The sequence below is a fragment of the Girardinichthys multiradiatus genome, chromosome 11 (assembly GCF_021462225.1).
Source record: "Girardinichthys multiradiatus isolate DD_20200921_A chromosome 11, DD_fGirMul_XY1, whole genome shotgun sequence".
NCBI classification, from domain to species: domain Eukaryota; kingdom Metazoa; phylum Chordata; class Actinopteri; order Cyprinodontiformes; family Goodeidae; genus Girardinichthys; species Girardinichthys multiradiatus.
The window spans coordinates 13,794,265-13,814,186 of NC_061804.1; the positions used below are offsets into that span (position 1 = coordinate 13,794,265).

Below are 19,922 nucleotides of genomic sequence, written 5' to 3' on the forward strand. Positions count from 1 at the left end.
ATGTCCTGACAGTACAATATAAGATAGATAATCTGTGAAGAAATCAAGATCTTCTAGCTCCTCCCAGTAGTATTAATGCCAATAACAGAAATACACCTCTCCCGGTCAGAAACAACCAATCAGAGCTAGGAGGAATGTCATAGCATTGTCAATCACGCTCATGTATGCACTGCTCACGCCCCTCTCTCCCGCACAGCGCATACCATCGCTCAAGATTGCCACTATGCTGCAGCTGTGCTAATGGTTTGAGGAACACGTTTGCAGTCAAAGTATGGGCAGGCCATGGTCATAGTGGAGGGAGGCCTGTAGCACAGCTGAGAGCAAGGTGGAGGGTTCTGTAAGGTGAGCTTGTTCAAACGTTCAGACTAAGTCCAAAGTTTCCTCAGAACTCCATACTGCAGCTTTAAGGGAGTGTTTGCTGATGCAGAGTGAGTGAAAGCCAAAGGTGATAGCTAAGAACAGCTTTGTTAGATCAATTAAATAATGTACATGGATGGAGTTTCACTTGTCGTGCAATAAAAGAAGCCACAATTTTTTTTTAAATTGGCTTTGTCAACCTTACTGATCGCTTCCTGACACTACGGGCCTTTAAGTACGTTTGAGTGCCCTATATATAGTGTAAACTAAAATCCATGTATAAACTGATGTACAAATAAATATGCAATTCAGGGACAGTGAAATACTTTGGCTAACTGTGAAAGCTATTCCTTTAAAACCTTAGACAGCAACCATTCTGACAACTAGGGACTTTCTTTTTTTTAATTTAAATATGAAAAGAGACCAGACAAACAAATATCGCACGCTAACATCTTTAAGCATCATGTTATTTGCATATAAGCAAGCAGCAATGAACGATGCAGTTATTGGCCGATGCAGATCTCCAGCTGAAAAGCATTTCTTCACAAGCTCTCCAAGAACACAGTTCTGACCACACACTGGTCTGTTTCTCCGCCTATGCTCTGTTCATGGCGGCTCGCCTGCTTGCTCAGAAAGCAGCAAGTCGCCACTTAAGAGTCTCCTTCTCTCCCTCACTCATACTTTCCCTCAGGAGCCTGCGGCTTCAAGATGGCTGGAATTCCCATAAAGTCCAATCTATACTGGGCGCAGCCATAACCGCCGTAAATCACTCTGACAATATTTGTCGTCCGTTACCACCACGGCGTCTGGATGGCAACGGGAAAGGTGGGCAGGGAGCGAAGAGCTGGCCGATAAAAACTGCAGAGACTGGGAAAAGTTGATGAAGCATTAAACATGTGACAGGCGAGATTTCCCACCGAGTTCAACATCTGCACAGGAGACGGTCTCACCTACAGCACTTCTAAACGTTTCTAAGGGATCCAGCTGACACAATGAACAGCTTTGAGTTACAATTGTGAGCAAGGAAATAAAAATGAAGGTTAAATGCATCTGTTAATTTTTAGAAAAAGTAAGAATTTGCTTTTGCTTATAATTAAGTCAAGTCAAGTTTATGTATATAGCGCTTTTCAGCAACAAGGCACTCAAGGCGCCTCAAGTTGAATGCTTCCTATCATGAATGGATATGAAAGGATCGGTCTTTTCTTGGCTGATACCGATTTTCAGTTTAGTTTTCAAGTTCCAACCTGCTGATTTTGTCCAATTCCAATTTTGATTTTTGTGGTTTTCCAAAGAACTGCAACGTTTAAAAGAGACAAATGCGCTGCAGATTCGTTAATGGAGGTGGTAGTTTGAATCCAACTAAAAATGAAAAAGAAATTATTAGATTAGCCCCATTTACACATCAAATCAAAAGGCTTTAACCTTTTTCTGATTTTTATTAGACTAAAAGAAATGGATAAAATTCAATGCAGTTGGTTGATATGTTTACAGACTGAAAATTGTTGGAATACATAGTTTGTATGCATTTAATGAATAATATCTCTGGTCAACCTACTGATGCATCTCTAAAACTTAAGTAAATTAAATTGGAATGGCAAGACAGATGGAACCCTATACAAGCTTAAAACTTTTTATTTTTATTTTTAAGCAGTAATGTTTTAAATAAATTAACAATTCATATAATAGTAAATCTTAGCTGTTTTGAGTCACTGTCCTGCTGGAGGACCATTGACTAACAACTGAGGTTGGGCTTAAATTAAATACTCAAAAAATACACAATGTCATTTTCTGGATTTTTGTTTTAGATTCCGACACTCGCCGTTGAAGAGTACCTATGATAAAAAATTAAAGACTTCTACGTGCTTGCAAACCTGCAAAATCTGCAGTGTATCAAATACTTGTTCTCCTGGGCCCACTGATGCCGCTGTGACACTGCCACAGAAACACGCCGAGAAAAGTGGACAGAAACACCAGACATGCACAGACAACTCATGGGACATAAACACAGCAACATGGCAGCAAAGAGGTGTGTGCAGGTTACAAAGAGAGAGGTGAAGCTACAACATCATCGTTTCAGAAAAGACTCATTTCGGAAACATGGAACCAGCGTTTTGAAATCTTTCCCTCTGGAACCTGGTTTCAAAAATGTTCTTTTTTGGTCACCCAAAACGCCGGATCCGTATGGACGCAACGCCTAAATGACAAAATACTTGACCAGATACATCTAAGCTTGTCTCCGTGGGGGCAGGGCCTTCGATCGTGCGTGAGGGTACGGTGTCTTGCTTATTATAGCAAATGGTGATGGGACTTTTAAATGTTTACAAAACGTCTGTCTAACAAGAGCCCTACTTCCCACTTGACCTCCAGTAGCACTGAGTAAATCCCAGCAGACTCTGAGGTTTATTGAGCCAACACATTAGAGGTAGTCGTTATTCAAACAGAGAAACAGTTTACAGAAAAGCCTTTTTTTAGCTTCTACTTGAGGGTCTTTACAAACATGACGGGGAATCATCTCCTGGTACAAACCGTGTTAATTACACAGTGACAGGTCTGGTCTCATTGGTTTGCTACATCAATTCAAACCATATTTGTTTGTAAAATGCATGAGCCGAACACACACACACACAAACAGGGTCTCTAACAAAGTCACACTTCTGTCCTCTGGAGAAAAGAAGGAAAATTAAACGGACTTTTCCAGTGAAACAGATAATAATGAAAAGACTAAAAATGTCAATAAAACACATGGAGCAGCACCGACATGAAAATCACTATTACAATAATGTGAATTTAACCAGTCAAAATAAATCCTGAGTGCATGTTCTAATTTTAAAATGTCTTAAATTATAATGCCTTCATCTCACTGGGAACATAAACATCTTGGCCACTACTGTCAACTGAGGACACAATAACGCCACAATCCAACAAAGCTGAATATGTTTTCAGCATGCAAAGATAAAAGGCATCAAACACTGCATTCCCAACAATCCTTTGCTATATTAGTAATGAACACAGAAATACTGTGTTGACAAAATATTAGCGATATATCGTTCAAGCCGAAAAACACCTTTTACTAAATGTTTTTTTTTGCGATGGCACGAACCAGAAATGCACCAAAAGATCTAAGACGATTTTCAACCTGACTGGCGCTAACCGGTGATAACCGGTCAAAAACAAAAAAATCTAATCTTTATCTGACAGCGAACACACCAAGCTGAGTGCAATTAGGTCGCTCTGACAACAACACTCCTTGGTGCAGATGCGGTTACTGAGTAAAGACTAAAAAAATAGCTATTTTAAGAAAGAATGAGGTTTTTATAAATGAAGTCAGAGTTAGATCAGCTGGAAAAGCTGGAGTTGGGCACCAGCAAACTTTAGGACATTTTTGGAAATTTCATTTGAGATAAGAATCTGGATTCTTGCGGAAATACAATGCTAACCGCACTGATCGCTAATACGGTCATATTCAACAAATATGCATTCTGATGAGGCTTTTTTATCAAATTAAAAGTACCGTAAGCAGTTATTAAACGTATTTTTCATCAAGCCCACATTTCTATATTAAAATGATTGTCTTATTGGCCTGATGCAATATTCAAATCTTAAATGTCTTGTTATCATTAACTGTAAGGGGAAAGATCATCAAACTTAACAGAAATTAAAACTTGAAAACATCAGCATGTGTTTATTTTATATATATATATATATACTGATCTACTCATTTTTGCAAAATTTCTTGCTGACAAACAGGCCAACAGTTGCACCATGGGTAAACATTATTATGACTAAGAGAACTTCACAAAGCTGTATTGTACCTTATGACAGTTTTAACTTTTAATGAGAAAAGAACACGCTTGAAGTGTTACCATGGTTCCAGATTATAGCCTGCATTTGGTCACTTTATCATAAAAGCCTACCATCTTCAAAGCTATGGCGGTGTCTTATATTTGTGAACAAAACATAGCTGTTATGGTTCGCACAAAAGCCCCTTTGTAAAGTTGTTAAAGAGCCTTTCTTAGCGCCATACACCCACAAACAAACATGAGATCAGATTCTTACAAGGAGAGCTTGTCAGAAAAGGGCTGAGCTTTCCTTTTGAACTTTTTTTTCTGATGGTCAACTGAAAAAGTGCGCGCTCAAAACCGTTGCCAGCAGTTGAACAAGGATGGGAGTACAGCAGGAGCTATTTTTGGGGCACAGAGCGTAACCGAAGAACTGACAGGCCAGCTGTGTTTCCACAGGTTCATGAAAAGGGAGGAGGTAGAGGAGAAGAGAGCAGAGCAGAGCAGAGGACGAAGAGGAGGAGGGATGTGAATGTAGCAATGATCATATTTTTACTGGCATCACCCATGCTCAGGGTTTACACAAACTACATCCTGGGCTGTAATGCAAGAGCCCAGTGAAGAGAGGCTGTGACGTTATATTGGGTTTCAACAAGGCTGAGGTGTAATAAAGAAGGGTTTTCCCAAACATGACCGTGTCAAAGCTCAAAGACCTCTGAACTCTTTCCTGCCGGAAAGTTAGTTCTGGTACTGCTGGGACCCTCATCGGTAAAAAGACCTCTGTGACAATCTTGAACATGAAACGCCTGATAAAATGAATAAAAGAATGAAAAAGTTCAATAAATAAAATGGATTTATTTATATAGAAAGGTTAGTCCTGGCAGTGTGAAGCGGTACTTAATGAATTAGGACCCGTGTTCTGATGAGGCTCATCTGTTAGATTAAAAGTACCCTTTAAAAGAAAAAAGCAGGTATGAAACGTATTTTTCATAATGCCGACATTTCTGTATTAAACTTTTTGTTTTCATTAACAGTTAGCAGAAAATCATCAGAATTATTAGAAATAAAGGCTTGAAAACATCAATCTGTGTGCAATGAATCTATAGAATGTGTTTTAATGAAATAAAGTAAAGTTTTAATAATATTCTGACAACCTCATAAGGCCAGACAACACAAAAAATAAATAAAATAAACACCACACTAATAATAATAATAACAATAATAATACCTAACACATAACATTGAAGTTTTTTAAAGATTACAAATGAACTAATTAATTAATTGCTTTTTTAGAGATTAAATAAAATATATCAACTCTCATTCAATCATTACATGTCTTTTCCTATGAATGTGCTATTTCTGCACAGCATGTAAACTGTAAACAACACTAAATGTGCCAGAATAACAGTTTGCATAGTATTCCCATGACCAGACATCTGCCTTAATGTTTTACAGACTCTTGGTTCTGTATAGTGAGTCTACACTAGCATTAGCCTGTGATTCTGGTGATAAATTCTAAATAAACGGGTAATTTAAGCCACAAGAAACTCATTATTGGTTCGACTCGGTCAAACGCCACAGAAAGCAGAGATAAGGTGGGCTTTCACCCTCTGAGGTAAGGCTAATGTGTAATTTTAACAAACATTAGCAAAGAAATGCTAATTTAGAAAAAGAAAAGGATGGCTTTATTTACCTCTGCCGTCCGGAGGGAGGGCGGCTTTTTTAAAGCCAGCTTAAAAGAAGTTTCCATGGCTCCGGTCATTTTCATAATTTCGGTTCAAACCCACTTCAGGTTTATTTTTATTGTTTTACTCCTTTATAATGTAACTTTATGCCTCCTGGCTGCTCCTTAGCCGAACCGAACAAAAATCACATCCTCGTGGATATCGTGGTCGTCCCTGCCAAACGTGGATGGAGTTTAATCCAAACGAACCGACCGGGAACTCCGTCTTCTCCTGGAGAAGAGGGGGGGGAGAAAAAAAACAAAAAAAACTTCACTTTCAGCCGACTCGCTGTTACTGCGGATACGAAAAATGTTAAACGCCATTAAAGTGTGACAGAAAGTGACGTATGTGTGACCTGCTCGCTTGTTTTCGGCATATTTGGGGCAGAGAGTTAAACTCCAGTTCGGTAGCCAGCGTCAGTCTTATCCAGAAGTTCAGATTTTTGATCCCTCCTCCAAGCAGAGCTGTGAGTTGACGACATCTGTTAGCTCGGTCGTAGTGCTGCGTTCACAGCTATCGGGAAATGACAACCACAGCGAACAGCCAAGTGTTTATAAAATATTCACAGTCCCTTCAGTTTCTTAAAAGAAATTAATTTCATAAAGCTGACTTCACACAAAAATTGAATGATATATAACAGACACTAAAACATTTAAAGCATTGCTCTGGTATTTTTCATATTTTTATTGTTCAAATACATTGTTGTTTCCCCGGCTTTTAAAATCAATTTATACGTTTGTTTTTATGTTAAAACATATTTATATTTAAAACATGCTTATTTTTCTTCTTTAGTCTTGCACAACAAACCTTTTATAAATACAGCCAACAAATGCTTAAAGCTACCAGCCAGACTGAGATTATACTTATGATATATTTTGTGACACAGAAGATGTTTTTCTGCTTGTTTTTTGCTTTAAGTTGTTAACTAAGATAAAGTTTGTTTGTGTTGATGTCATCAACACAAACAAAAACAGAATTAGCCATTTTTTCTTCAGTGCACCTTAAAAATAAAATGTTGCATTTTGTAAAATCTTATAGTAAAAAGCAAAACTTCTTAACCAAGCAAGTTTTTATTGTCATTATTAATTTGTTTGTGGAAATTAATACACCACTGGACAGTATGTTTAGTTGTTAAAAATGCAGAGTAAAAATTGCTTTTAACCAGCTTGAGAGTTACATTTCTAAATACCATAGATAACAAGCAAGTTGGTGTCAACATAAAAATATAGAAAACGCACATTACCATAATGTCATTAAAGGCAGCAGCCCAGTCAAGGTATTCTATTTTTTTAGGCTGTAGTTGACATTATCTTTTATGTTGTTAAGGAAGGACAAAATACAAACTTTACATTCAAATAAATGTATTTTAATGTATTTAAAATGTCCTTAGATGTTTTAATATCGGATTACTACTAAAGTAACAAATATGTATTTACTTTACGGCATATAGTTGTTTCAAAATGACAGATTTTTTTAAGTATGAAATTATTAAACATGCTTGAATTACAAAGATACAAAGTCTGAATTTAAGGATGCCCAACTTTAATATATTTAGTGTCACCATTTTTCAATGGGGTAGTACATCAAATTAGACGATGATTTTCATGTTTGGTCTTGTGCCAGTCAAAATGAAACAGAGAAAAACTAATTTTTTCATGCTTCTTATTTTGTATTTGTTGAGATGATAGGGCTGTATTACAAAATACAGCTATGCATTAAATTACTGATTGTAGTGGCGGTTATACACCTACCCCTATATTTCTTGGTGTGTCCCTGGAAACTCTTTTTTTTAGTGGGCTGAAAAGCCAGGCACCTTTGCCCCCACGCTTCACAGGAACAACCTGGCTGCGCTACCCCATACAAAAACGCAGAGTTAAGGGTTAAGAAGGAGATTAAACATTATTTCTTCTAACTTTATTTTACTTCTAAATGTTTTTTTTTTGTTTTTTTTTGCTTAGAATAACTGCCTGACTTTACCACAAAGTCAGAAGGAAGTTGACCCAGAGTTGCTCATATGTGTACTACCTGCATAGTTGCCATGAGCCATGTACTTTCCTTCCTTCCTTCATGTATTGCATAACTGTGGTGTGTTTGTGTTTGCTTTATACCTCCTGCTCCGAACTGAGGAGGACAGGGTGGGGCTGAAGACTGGTGAATTTAAAAGGTGGAGAAAATGTGGGGTCCAGATGTGGGGACCACTAGACGTCAAGGTGCCACCTATCATTAAAACAAAATTACATTTTTTCTGCAATCAGGGCTCCTTCACGTGTCTCATGTCAAAAGTCCACATATTTCCAGGCTGAAATGTCAAGTTGGTGGTCGTGTTTTAGCTAATTTAAAAATAAATAAATATAAAAGTTCCACATTAGCAAATATTTCTAAGGTCAGAAATAAAAAAGTTACATGGAACCTGTCAAAAATAAAATAAAATGATGAATGTCCAAAAATGGATGCATGGATTAATGAAGAAAAAAAAGGATGGGGTGATGAATGACTGATTTAGAAAACAATGAACAGACAAAAAAGATGGATGCATGAGCTGATGGAGGTAAAAATGGGATGGGATGATGAATGTATGAGAAATGGATGGATGAATGGACGACAAACCAATCAACGGATGCATGATTGGAATAATGGAGAAAAAATATGGAATGATGGAGACGGACAAAGTGTTAGATAAAGGATTTAATGATGGAGAACACATAGGACTGATGACTAAAAAAGCATCAAAGGATGGAGAGATGACAAACAGATGAATGAAGGGATGGAGTGAGAAAGGAAATGCGAACAAACTGATGATAGGAAGGTTGAGTACTAAAAAAAAAAAAAAAAGGCACAGGGAATAATGTTTAGAAACAAATATTTGCCCATATTTCTCCAGACTGGGTTGGAAGCCTGTGTTAAGTTTTAAATTAATTATGCAGCTCTTGAATGATTGTAAAATGGGTCGTTTTATATCTATTCAGACTCCGTTCTGCTGTTAACAGAAAGCTGAAGGTGCTTGACTTAAAGCTTTTATGACACGTCATGTTCTGAACCAAGACAAACCAAGATATTTAGGCATGTCGGCCCTGGAATCGCCCATTTTTCCTTCTCAAGGAAATGCATGAAAACCAACACATTTCCAGAATTATTTACACCTTTGATTTAGCGACAGGAAACACTTTCAGAAGTCAAAATTCTCTGCATTTTTATTGCACAACATTCCCAGAAAATTGGGAAAAAAAACATTATTGGAGGAGACAATTCATAAAAGACATTCTGTACAAACACATGGAAATAAAAACGAGAATGTACAGTTTACATAACCCATTACACATAGGAGCAACTAAATAATTTAGTCATGTACAAAGAGGGAAAAGCTGATATACAAATCCATAATAGCCATCTTGTACAAAGGTGGGCTGATATAGTGGAACATCTTTAATATACAGAAGCATTTAATAACAGCAAAAAGAAACATTCGTGCCTTTTCTCCATTAAGACTTGGATTATATTCAGGCTGCAACTTGGATGAGCAAACTGAAAACCACTGTCCACTTTTCAGGCTTACAGAGCTGACTACAGTTGCCCTTTTATATCAATAGAAAGCATTGCATTTGATTTATTACATGACATAAAAGCCTGTGGTCTCATCTCAGGAATAATTGTTTTAAAAAGCACAGGATGATGGCAAAACTTTCTAATTCTGTATTTTGAGAATCGAAAAGGAACAGAAAATGTTGCAAATTAGGAGGTTTCTCTGTGTTTTCCTGCGGCAGGTTTTACTTAATGTGCAAACAGAAGGTGCAAAATTAAAGTCTTCATCTTACTCCGAAAAAAACAAAACAACAAAAAACAAAACACTTTCTGCTTACCCGGCATTAGTTAAATATCTGCTAATTTCCAGAAAACAAAATCCTGCTGTAGTTTTTGTTCTGTGTAAAACTGTCATGAAAAAAAAATACTCGATATAGTGTTAACCAGTACATATGCTCTCATGAAAAAGCCCACTGTGCTCCTCTAGTCCTGTTTCTGTGCCAGACATCGAAGACGTAAACAAAAGGTGACAGATGTAGAAATGTGAGAAAATACTTCAGCATTTTGGTTGGAAAACACAGATAATAGAGGTCTTAGCTTTTCCACAATATAAAAGGGGCCCTTCTCACTTTGAGATGCAAAAATACATGTCTTCAGTTTTTAAGAAATAAAACAGCCTTCCCTTTTATAGAACACAGCATATAGTCTACACAGTTGACATTCCTTTGATTAAAATTTCTGATAAAGTTTTCCTCACGGTTTTCTGTGGGGCAACCTTAAATCTGCCATTGCCCATAAGAAGATCTGAGGTAGTGAAGTACCTTGGATAAAAGCATCAAAGCACTTTTAGCAATTTCACTTAAAAAAAAAAAAGAAAAGAAAAAAGTATTTTAGTCAGAGGGGGCATCTCATTTTGCAAAACAATTAATTCGATTAAATTAAGAAATTAAACTTGTAAACAAAAACAGAAAAAAATAGACAAGCATGGCATGACTGGCATGGGGAATAAACATCCAGGGACATTTAACTTTGTTCAGTTTCAACATGGTGTCCATCACTTCATAGTGCCATGTTTAAGATTGTACAGAAAATGAAAGCAGTTTTGTAATTAAAATGATTTCTAGCCATACCGTAGACTTCTTTAAATTTATCCAAGTGAAATTCAAATTTGAAGTCTTTGGCTTTTGCTTCCAGAAAAGTAAGAGTTTTGTTTAACAACAAACATTCAGGTCATATCAAAGATGCTTCATTCGTCTGCTCAGCTTCAATCCATTTTAATCCTCTGCCGCCGCCATGTGGTCAGACATCGACATTGCTCCGAAGTCCGACACCCATGATGATGTGCAACACCGAGTATCAGGCCAAAAACCCCTAGGATGGCCATTAACACAGATCAGGGGAGAGCTGTGCAGGTATGGACGGCTATTTCTGAGGGCCAAAGTGGGACCACCTGACTGCAATTCTCACTGCTTATTATCTGAGCATCTGTCAAGTCTCATAGCAAGATCTGGGCAACGTACGGGGAGTGAGTGCTGGCCACTGCAGCCAACAGAGGCAGGTCACTGGACTCGATCCTGCAAAGAAAGAGAATATAATGAGACTTTGCTTATAAACAACTGTGCTCCACTAACAGAAAGGGAAAAACTGAAGTGCTTACCCCAACACCATGCCCAGCTCTTTCACATGGACTCTCGTCTGACCCTTCAAATACTCAGCAAGCATCTTACTCTTAAAATAGATCTCCTGCAGGCGGTCCTCAAGGTGCATTATACACTAATGGGAGACACAGGAGCAATTAGAGCACAAAGACACTACTTTGGCAACAAAACCTGATTTATCTTAAAAAAAAAAAAAAAAGTAGGAAACCTGAAAGGTCTGACATACAAAATTAGGCGAAAGGTTGAGCTTGTAGAGCTGATAGGTGGACTGCAATATGTTGGCAACCAGGCTGGACACCAAAACTTCTTTTCCCAGCTTGGTTACGTCGGTGACTCTCCTCTGGCTGCTGGCCACCTGGACTGTCCACTTGTCTGTGTCTGCTATAATACAGACAGCCTCGGCGATAGGCTCATCCAATACAGGATGCTACACAGGACAAAGACGGCCATTTTTATAACAGTAACAATCAAACGGAGCACAACAAAATCCTTGAAAGAAAGAAATGAAGTGCAAAAAGAAGTTGAGCCTTAATTTGCTGTGGAATACATAAACTACTCACAGCAGTCTTTAAACGTTCATTTTTTTAAGAAAAAATAAACATCTGCATGTCATTTTGGAAATGTAAAATATCTTTTGTTCTTTACCTGAACAGCATGGTTTAACTCCGTCATGAGGCTTGGCCGTAGCTTCTCATCACTCGGGATTCCATGCAGTACGAAGTCTGGAACGTAGGTGGGGCAATAACCTCCAAAGAGAGACCGACCAAAATTGGCAATGGTTGGCTTGGAGTAGTTCTCCACTAATTTTGCCCTTTAGGATCCAAAATATAAAGTGAGAAGTTTTGTTATATTTCAAAGTAAACAACTAGTCCCCTCCCTGAATATTATTAGAAACAGTAAATTGGACAGAAAAATGAAAGTGACAGAGTTGGTGTGAAGGTGGATCACAGACTTACCCAGGGAAGGGAACCAGCACCTCCTCCTGCCAGTCCTCCGTCTCTTCACTCTCGCTGTCTCCCAATGCACTGTCTGAGCTCTCATTGCGTGGTATTTCCCACTCATTGACAGAGGCCGTCTGGCACTTTTGGTCCCCGTTGCCGTCGTCTCCATCCTGACGGAGAGGGACACACGACCTTGGATCTTTACACTGCTCTGCAGGACAGTTTCCGCAGCAGCAGGTGTCAGAGGAGCCTGTAGAACTGCACCTGCACCTCCTCTGGACAACTGAAGAGGAGTCCCCCTTCCTGCTTGAGCTTAAAGATATGTCCAAACCCGGACTACTTGGTGCACTTGGAAAACTGTGATCCCCCAATTCATGAAGTTGAGAAATTCCAGATGGATTCAGTAAATGTTTGTGCATGGAGTCGGTTTCCTGGTCGTTTATAGTTCTGGACTCCAAATGGTTCTCCGAGTTTAAATAGTCATTACAATAGTCTTCACATTTGCTGCTCCACTGGGGAATCTTGCTGGATATCCGCTGCAGAGCTGGAGTTGCCTTGGTCTGATTGGTTTGGTCCTCAGCTGCACAGATGTTGATGGTCTTTGAATGTGCTCCTCTCTGCATATAATATTGCTTGTGTTTTTTTAATTCCACCTCCATCTTTCGTCTGCGACTCTCGGTGTCCGACTCAGGAGACATGGAGTCTCCAATAAGGAAAGTCACCTTTGTTGCAGGCTCTTCGTCCACAGTAAAAGCCATCGGTCCTGTCCCAATGTTTCCAGGTAATACGGGTACTGGCATTGCTCCAGCAGAGTTCTTATCAGGGGGCTTCTTCTCCAAACTGATTCCCGAAGGACAAAGAAACTGCATCTTGCTGGCCTGGCTTCCAACTGAAGTAGCCGCCTCAGCTTCAGCCTTTTTACAGTCTACAGTGACGGAAGATATGGATGAATGTGATGAAAGTTCGGAAGGTAAGGAAGAATCAACAAGTTTTAGGTCACCCTTGGTCTCTGTTTCTAACACAGAGCTCTGCTTCCTGGGAGTAGCTGAACAAACCCGCAGCACCGTTTCCACCGGGACTTCAGACAGCAGAGGGCCACTTAGTTCCCTTTGCAGCTCTCCGGGTTCACCTGTTGCTGCTGTTGTCATTTGAGCGATCGTGTCCTCAGTGGGCCTCGACTGAAGAACACTAGTCCTGGACCCTGTACTCAAGTTGCCGGCTTCCTCAACCTCTTCTTCCTCATCTTCCTCTTTGGGTGGTTCACTGGAGCTGTGCTCCACCCCCATGTCAGTGTATGTACTGCTCTGGAGGCTGTTGTCTGAGCGGTAGCTGCTGTCTTCAGCCTCAATTTGCTGGCAGTGGGCCCCTTGGGACAGATAGTCCCCACTAGGTTTATGGACGGTAACCAGGACATAGTCTGACTCCTCCACCTCTCCTTTTCTAAGTGAGGTGGTGATAAGAGAGCCAGGCATGACAATAGCTTCATCCTCAACACTGTCCAGCATGTGGGTCTCTAGCAGCTCTGAGCAGCGGATGAAGTACGTGAGGACATAAAGTAGCCTCTGCACCAGGTCCTGCCTGCGCCCGACTACCACTGTTCTTGACAGCCGCACCGGAGACCCTATAGCCCCGTATAGGTCCCCTACAAAGAGCAAAAGTTTGAAAAAAAAAAAAGAAAAAGCTGCATCAGTGTTGGTTTTGTGAACTAAAACATGTACACGTTTACAATGATTTCAAAATGGCATCAAGAATTCTTGGCCAACAGCTTTGTTAGGCCAGTACAAGCGGGACCCATCTCACCCTGCTTTCCTGCCCTCGACACTTTGGGTGAGTAATTAGATCCAAATCTACCCAATTCTAAAACCAGCTCATATCCTCAGGCAGCGAGGATCCTAAACTCTCAAACCCTATTAACCCTATTATCTGAATGAAATTCAGTTAACTGGACTGCAACTTCAGTTACTGAGCAGTAGGTGGCAGCATTAACAAGCTTTCCAAATGTTTTGGGTTCTTCTTGTAACCCTTAGAGAGGAGTTACTTTCCTGATGAATCTGCAAATCATCTACTGCTACTTAAACTCAAGAATTACAATGGATTTTTGTAAGAACAAATTGCTTCACAAACAACAATCTCCTACATGAATTATGGAAAAACATAACTTTAGAAAAGACTTCTCCAGATTCCTAATCGTGTCAGTGTTTCACAACTGGATGACTAAGACCTCATTCTAAAATTGATGACTTATCTTAGGTTTTGTGTAAAGAAACAATAAATATTCATGCACACAAACTGTTCCAGAAGCTCTTTATCAATGTTTCATGCAGGGAAGATTATCTTGTTTTAACTTGTCTTCATGGAGTAATGATTAACGGTGTCATGTTACATTCAAATTAAAGTAAAAACACAACTTATGTTTACATCCCTTTCATACAAGAGCTTTGACAGAAGAAAGTACTCCATCTTCAGGAGTCTTTGTGAGACAGCGTGAGAGTCTCACCAAGCTGTGCCCAAAGAGGATTGTAAGGATGCGTCTTCGCCAGCATGTCTACGCTCTGGGAGGAGTGCTTCTCCAGGAAGATCTTTATAGGAGGCTGCCCATTGGGCATTACAGTGGGCACCCAAGCCAAATGATTGGTCAGGATGGCTGTTAATAACGCAGGAAGGAACCTGGAAAACAGGATACAGCGTGGTCAGAAAATAGATTTTTTTTTCCTTCATTGGAAAGTCTTCTTGCTTTAATTTCTTGTTCCCTCCTGACCTTATTGGGTAAAAACAGACTTCCTGTCACCACATGGAAAACATTGACCCGACTTTTCTTTTCAGAACAAGCCACTTAACAGAAAGTGTTGCAAAGCTCACATTAGCAGAAACACACATGAACACACTCTTTTCTCATGATTCACTTCTCATTTCTCACAACGACTCTACTTCCCTTCCTGTCTTATGACTCAAAGCAATAATGGAAGCCAAGTTCCATCACGTGCCCGAACAAAGCGGTGACAACAGCAGCCATCAACCACATCAGTCACAGGGCTTAGTGATCGGATCCTTCAATAAAGACAATGTGATACAGTAGAACCAAAGGTTCTCTTGGTAACCGGATGCTCCGTGTAGTTAACAGCACGGAGATGTAGCTCGGAGTATGTCAGGTTAACCAGTAGAAATGGAAACTTCATCTATGAAGTCATGCTGGTTAGGAAACAAACGGCTACCTAGGAGATGCAGTGTCCATTTCAAAACTACAGGTCCTTCTCAAAATATTAGCATATTGTGATAAAGTTCATTATTTTCCATAATGTCATGATGAAAATTTAACATTCATATATTTTAGATTCATTGCACACTAACTGAAATATTTCAGGTCTTTTATTGTCTTAATACAGATGATTTTGGCATACAGCTCATGAAAACCCAAAATTCCTATCTCACAAAATTAGCATATTTCATTCGACCAATAAAAGAAAAGTGTTTTTAATACAAAAAACGTCAACCTTCAAATAATCATGTACAGTTATGCACTCAATACTTGGTCGGGAATCCTTTTGCAGAAATGACTGCTTCAATGCGGCGTGGCATGGAGGCAATCAGCCTGTGGCACTGCTGAGGTCTTATGGAGGCCCAGGATGCTTCGATAGCGGCCTTTAGCTCATCCAGAGTGTTGGGTTTTGAGTCTCTCAACGTTCTCTTCAAAATATCCCACAGATTCTCTATGGGGTTCAGGTCAAGAGAGTTGGCAGGCCAGTTGAGCACAGTGATACCATGGTCAGTAAACCATTTACCAGTGGTTTTGGCACTGTGAGCAGGTGCCAGGTCGTGCTGAAAAATGAAATCTTCATCTCCATAAAGCTTTTCAGCAGATGGAAGCATGAAGTGCTCCAAAATCTCCTGATAGCTAGCTGCATTGACCCTGCCCTTGATAAAACACAGTGGACCAACACCAGCAGCTGACACGGCACCCCAGACCATCACTGACTGTGGGTACTTGACACTGGACTTCTGGCATTTTGGCATTTCCTTCTCCCCAGTCTTCCTCCAGACTCTGGCACCTTGATTTCTGAATGACATGCAGAATTTGCTTTCATCCGAAAAAAGTACTTTGGACCACTGAGCAACAGTCCAGTGCTGCTTCTCTGTAGCCCAGGTCAGGTGCTTCTGCCGCTGTTTCTGGTTCAAAAGTGGCTTGACCTGGGGAATGTGGCACCTGTAGCCCATTTCCTGCACACGCCTGTGCACGGTGGCTCTGGATGTTTCTACTCCAGACTCAGTCCACTGCTTCCGCAGGTCCCCCAAGGTCTGGAATCGGCCCTTCTCCACAATCTTCCTCAGGGTCCGGTCACCTCTTCTCGTTGTGCAGCGTTTTCTGCCACACTTTTTCCTTCCCACAGACTTCCCACTGAGGTGCCTTGATACAGCACTCTGGGAACAGCCTATTCGTTCAGAAATGTCTTTCTGTGTCTTACCCTCTTGCTTGAGGGTGTCAATAGTGGCCTTCTGGACAGCAGTCAGGTCGGCAGTCTTACCCATGATTGGGGTTTTGAGTGATGAACCAGGCTGGGAGTTTTAAAGGCCTCAGGAATCTTTTGCAGGTGTTTAGAGTTAACTCGTTGATTCAGATGATTAGGTTCATAGCTCGTTTAGAGACCCTTTTAATGATATGCTAATTTTGTGAGATAGGAATTTTGGGTTTTCATGAGCTGTATGCCAAAATCATCCGTATTAAGACAATAAAAGACCTGAAATATTTCAGTTAGTGTGCAATGAATCTAAAATATATGAATGTTAAATTTTCATCATTACATTATGGAAAATAATGAACTTTATCACAATATGCTAATATTTTGAGAAGGACCTGTATAGTTAGTGAGTGTGTGGGAAGTCTCAGTTTACACTAACATGGGACAACGCAGCAGAACAGATTCTCTTAAAAGGGTTGTTGACAGCACCAATCATCACAAATTAATCAGTCAGAGTTCAGAATCTGTCAACTTTCCCTTGATTGCTTCTGATTGGTGATCTGCAGGTCAAACACTGACAAACCAAATGTTTTTTCAATCTATTAATGGTCTAGAAAAGTACCCCTCAACAGTGCTGCACACTTCTTTTTCTTTTTACAGTTTTTCTTGCGTTTATGATTCCAGTTTTTTTTCTGTCTGTCTATTTGATTTTAATCAGTTTAGCTGCTTTGCAGAGTTCTATTTAAAACCTTTATTGAAAAGCTCAAGTTCTTACGTATGAAAATGTTATTGATAATGCATTGATTGCTCTTTGTGTAGCTTGCTTACAGTAAATTGTCTTGCATATTATCTTTAAAATGAAATGAAATATAAAACTCTAAACCAAACTGTTTCTGTTGTTTAAAGAGTGACAGAAAGTGACAGAATGACTGGATTTTTCTCTGACAGAGAGTAAAGCTTTATGAAACAATGCCAAGGCCACTGAAATGTACTTGCCTCCTGTTAAAAAGCATGTAAATACATTTAGATCTGATGGGAGCACCGAGTTAAAAAGGCTTGCTCATTTTAAACTGAATATAAATCAACTGTACTGAATATGTACAATTAGCTGCAGTTTGAGACTGGCAGGGATCTTTTCATTCAGTTTTTTTTGCTTCTAAAGGCAGAGAAGTAAACAGAATAAGGCTGAAGCTGTCACAGTGAGAATGGGAGGGAGTGTACCATCAGGCTTTGTTGAGAAGAGAATGAAGAGTGTGTGTGGATCTGCAAGTATTTTTCTGATAATCGGCTGGTTTGTCTGAGACGTCACGCAACTGATAAAAGAAGCAGATGTAGTAAAAGGAGACACTCAACTGGTTTTTGGAGGCCTGCTCCATCAGTAAGGCGAGCTCCCTCATGAAGTGGCCGCAGAGCTGGTTCTTCTCTGATGCTCCGGACATCATAGTCAACCAGACAGGCTCGGCCACGCGGGGCATTGTGTAGAGGTCACAGATGGTCATCCTGGAGACGAGGTATGGCAAGAGAGGAATGGAGAGGGGGAAAAAAAAAAAACGGGACGAGGGGGGAAAAGAGAAAACAGACACATTATTGTCTCACATTGGAAACAAAGGAGATCTTAGTTCACAGAGCTTCACTTTCTGCACTGAGGCTATGGGAGACCCTCACTGTGTGTGTATTGTATGCGTTTGTCACAGTCCGACCAATTTGTCTGCTCACACACAACTCTGTGTTGGAATGAACGGTGTAAGTGTGTGTGCATGCATGTCCATCTGTATGTTGCTCAGCTCTTTAGGTATTTGTCCATTCAGAACAACTCGACTCCTCCGTGAAACTTGGTGCGTTGGCGAGCGCGTCTCACACAGGAGGCTAAAGGCAATCGCAGTAGCCAAAGCTCGTACTTGTCATCTTCCGCTTATCCGGGACCGGGTCGCGGGGGCAGCAGACTCAGCAGAGACGCCCAGACGTCCCTCTCTCCAGACACCTCCTCCAGCTCCTCCAGGGGGAGCCCAAGGCGTTCCCAGGCCAGCCGAGAGACATAGTCCCTCCAGCGTGTCCTGGGCTGTCCCCTGGGCCTCCTCCTGGTGGGACGTGCCTGGAACACCTCCCGAGGAAGGCGTCCAGGAGGCATCCGGTATAGATGCCCGAGCCACCTCAACTGGCTCCTCTCGATGTGGAGGAGTAGCGGCTCTACTCCGAGCTCCTCCCGGATGGCCGAGCTCCTCACCCTATCTCTAAGGGAGTGCCCGGCCACCCTACAGAGGAAGCTCATTTCCGCCACTTGTATCCAGGATCTCGTTCTTTCGGTCATGACCCAAAGTTCATGGCCATAGGTGAGGGTAGGAATGTAGACCGACCGGTAAATCGAGAGCTTCGCTTTCCGACTCAGCTCTCTCTTCACCACAACGGACCGGCACAGCGTATCCATTACTGTGGCAGCCGCACTGATCCGTCTGTCGATCTCCCGCTCCATTCTTCCCTCACTCGTGAACAAGATCCCGAGATACTTAAACTCCTCCACTTGAGGCAGGAACTCCCCTCCAACCTGAAGAGGACAAGCCACCCTTTTCCGGTCGAGTACCATGGCCTCGGACTTGGAGGAGCTGATCTTCATCCCAGCCGCTTCACACTCGGCTGCGAACCGCCCCAGTGCATGCTGTAGGTCTTGGCTAGAGGGGGCCAGCAGGACCACGTCATCTGCAAAAAGAAGAGACGAAATCCTCTGGTCCCCAAACCAGACCCCCTCCGGCCCTTGGCTGCGTCTAGAAATCCTGTCCATAAAAGTTATGAACAGGACCGGTGACAAAGGGCAGCCCTGCTGGAGTCCAACATGCACCGGGAACAGGTCCGACTTAGTGCCGGCAATGCAGACCAAACTCCTGCTCCGCTTCTACAGGGACCCGATGGCCCCTAATAAAGGGCCCCCGATTCCATACTCATGGAGCACCCCCCACAGGGCATCACGAGGGACACAGTCAAATGCCTTCTCCAGGTCCACAAAACACACGTGGACCAGTTGGGGAAACTCCCATGAACCCTCGAGTACCCTGTAGAGGGTATAGAGCTGGTCCAGTGTTCCAAAGCAATGTGGAAAAATCTTGAATATACATATTTACCCGCAGTCTTCTGAGCTTCAAATAGTTTTGCTTAATGTAACAAAGGTAATCAGCAGCTATCAACCCTGGTGATCAGTAACATGTCGTCAGATAAGGGCTGAAAATGATTTGCGCAATTGATCTAGTCTTGCTGGAAACGTCTGGAGATCTCGGTCTGTAAACAAAGTCAACTTCCAACCTCTGACCTATAAAGACGCTGGTGGCAGAAAAGCTGCAGAAAAGCTTAGAGAAATCCCAGGTAACTTTTGCTACAAGTCCTACATTCAAGTTTTTTTAGGAAGTATTTTCACACATGCTCCTTTTACAGGAAATCATCTATAAAAACAAAAGAAGTAAAAACTGAATTACAACATTGTGATATGATTTTTAAGAGGTCA

General features: G+C 41.0%; 2 protein-coding genes across 5 annotated transcripts in view; both read right to left on the minus strand.

Moving 5' to 3' along the window:
• rapgef6 (Rap guanine nucleotide exchange factor (GEF) 6) overlaps positions 1–6,287 on the minus strand; it is a 183,314-nt gene extending 177,027 nt beyond the window's left edge. Inside the window, exon 1 of the mRNA XM_047379122.1 lies at positions 5,830–6,287. Coding sequence (XP_047235078.1) covers positions 5,830–5,904 — 75 coding nt within the window. The 5' untranslated portion in view covers positions 5,905–6,287. The remainder of the gene's footprint in view (positions 1–5,829) is intronic.
• A 2,737-nt stretch (positions 6,288–9,024) lies between these two features.
• Positions 9,025–19,922, minus strand: part of fnip1 (folliculin interacting protein 1) — a 44,261-nt gene continuing 33,363 nt past the window's right edge. For all 4 annotated transcript variants that reach the window (XM_047379124.1, XM_047379126.1, XM_047379123.1 and 1 more), the window contains 7 exons: positions 17,786–17,932; positions 14,476–14,645; positions 11,994–13,620; positions 11,683–11,848; positions 11,264–11,464; positions 11,037–11,152; positions 9,025–10,953 (listed from right to left, as the gene is read on the minus strand). In XM_047379124.1, coding sequence (XP_047235080.1) covers positions 10,875–10,953; positions 11,037–11,152; positions 11,264–11,464; positions 11,683–11,848; positions 11,994–13,620; positions 14,476–14,645; positions 17,786–17,932 — 2,506 coding nt within the window. In that variant the 3' untranslated portion in view covers positions 9,025–10,874. The remainder of the gene's footprint in view (positions 10,954–11,036; positions 11,153–11,263; positions 11,465–11,682; positions 11,849–11,993; positions 13,621–14,475; positions 14,646–17,785; positions 17,933–19,922) is intronic.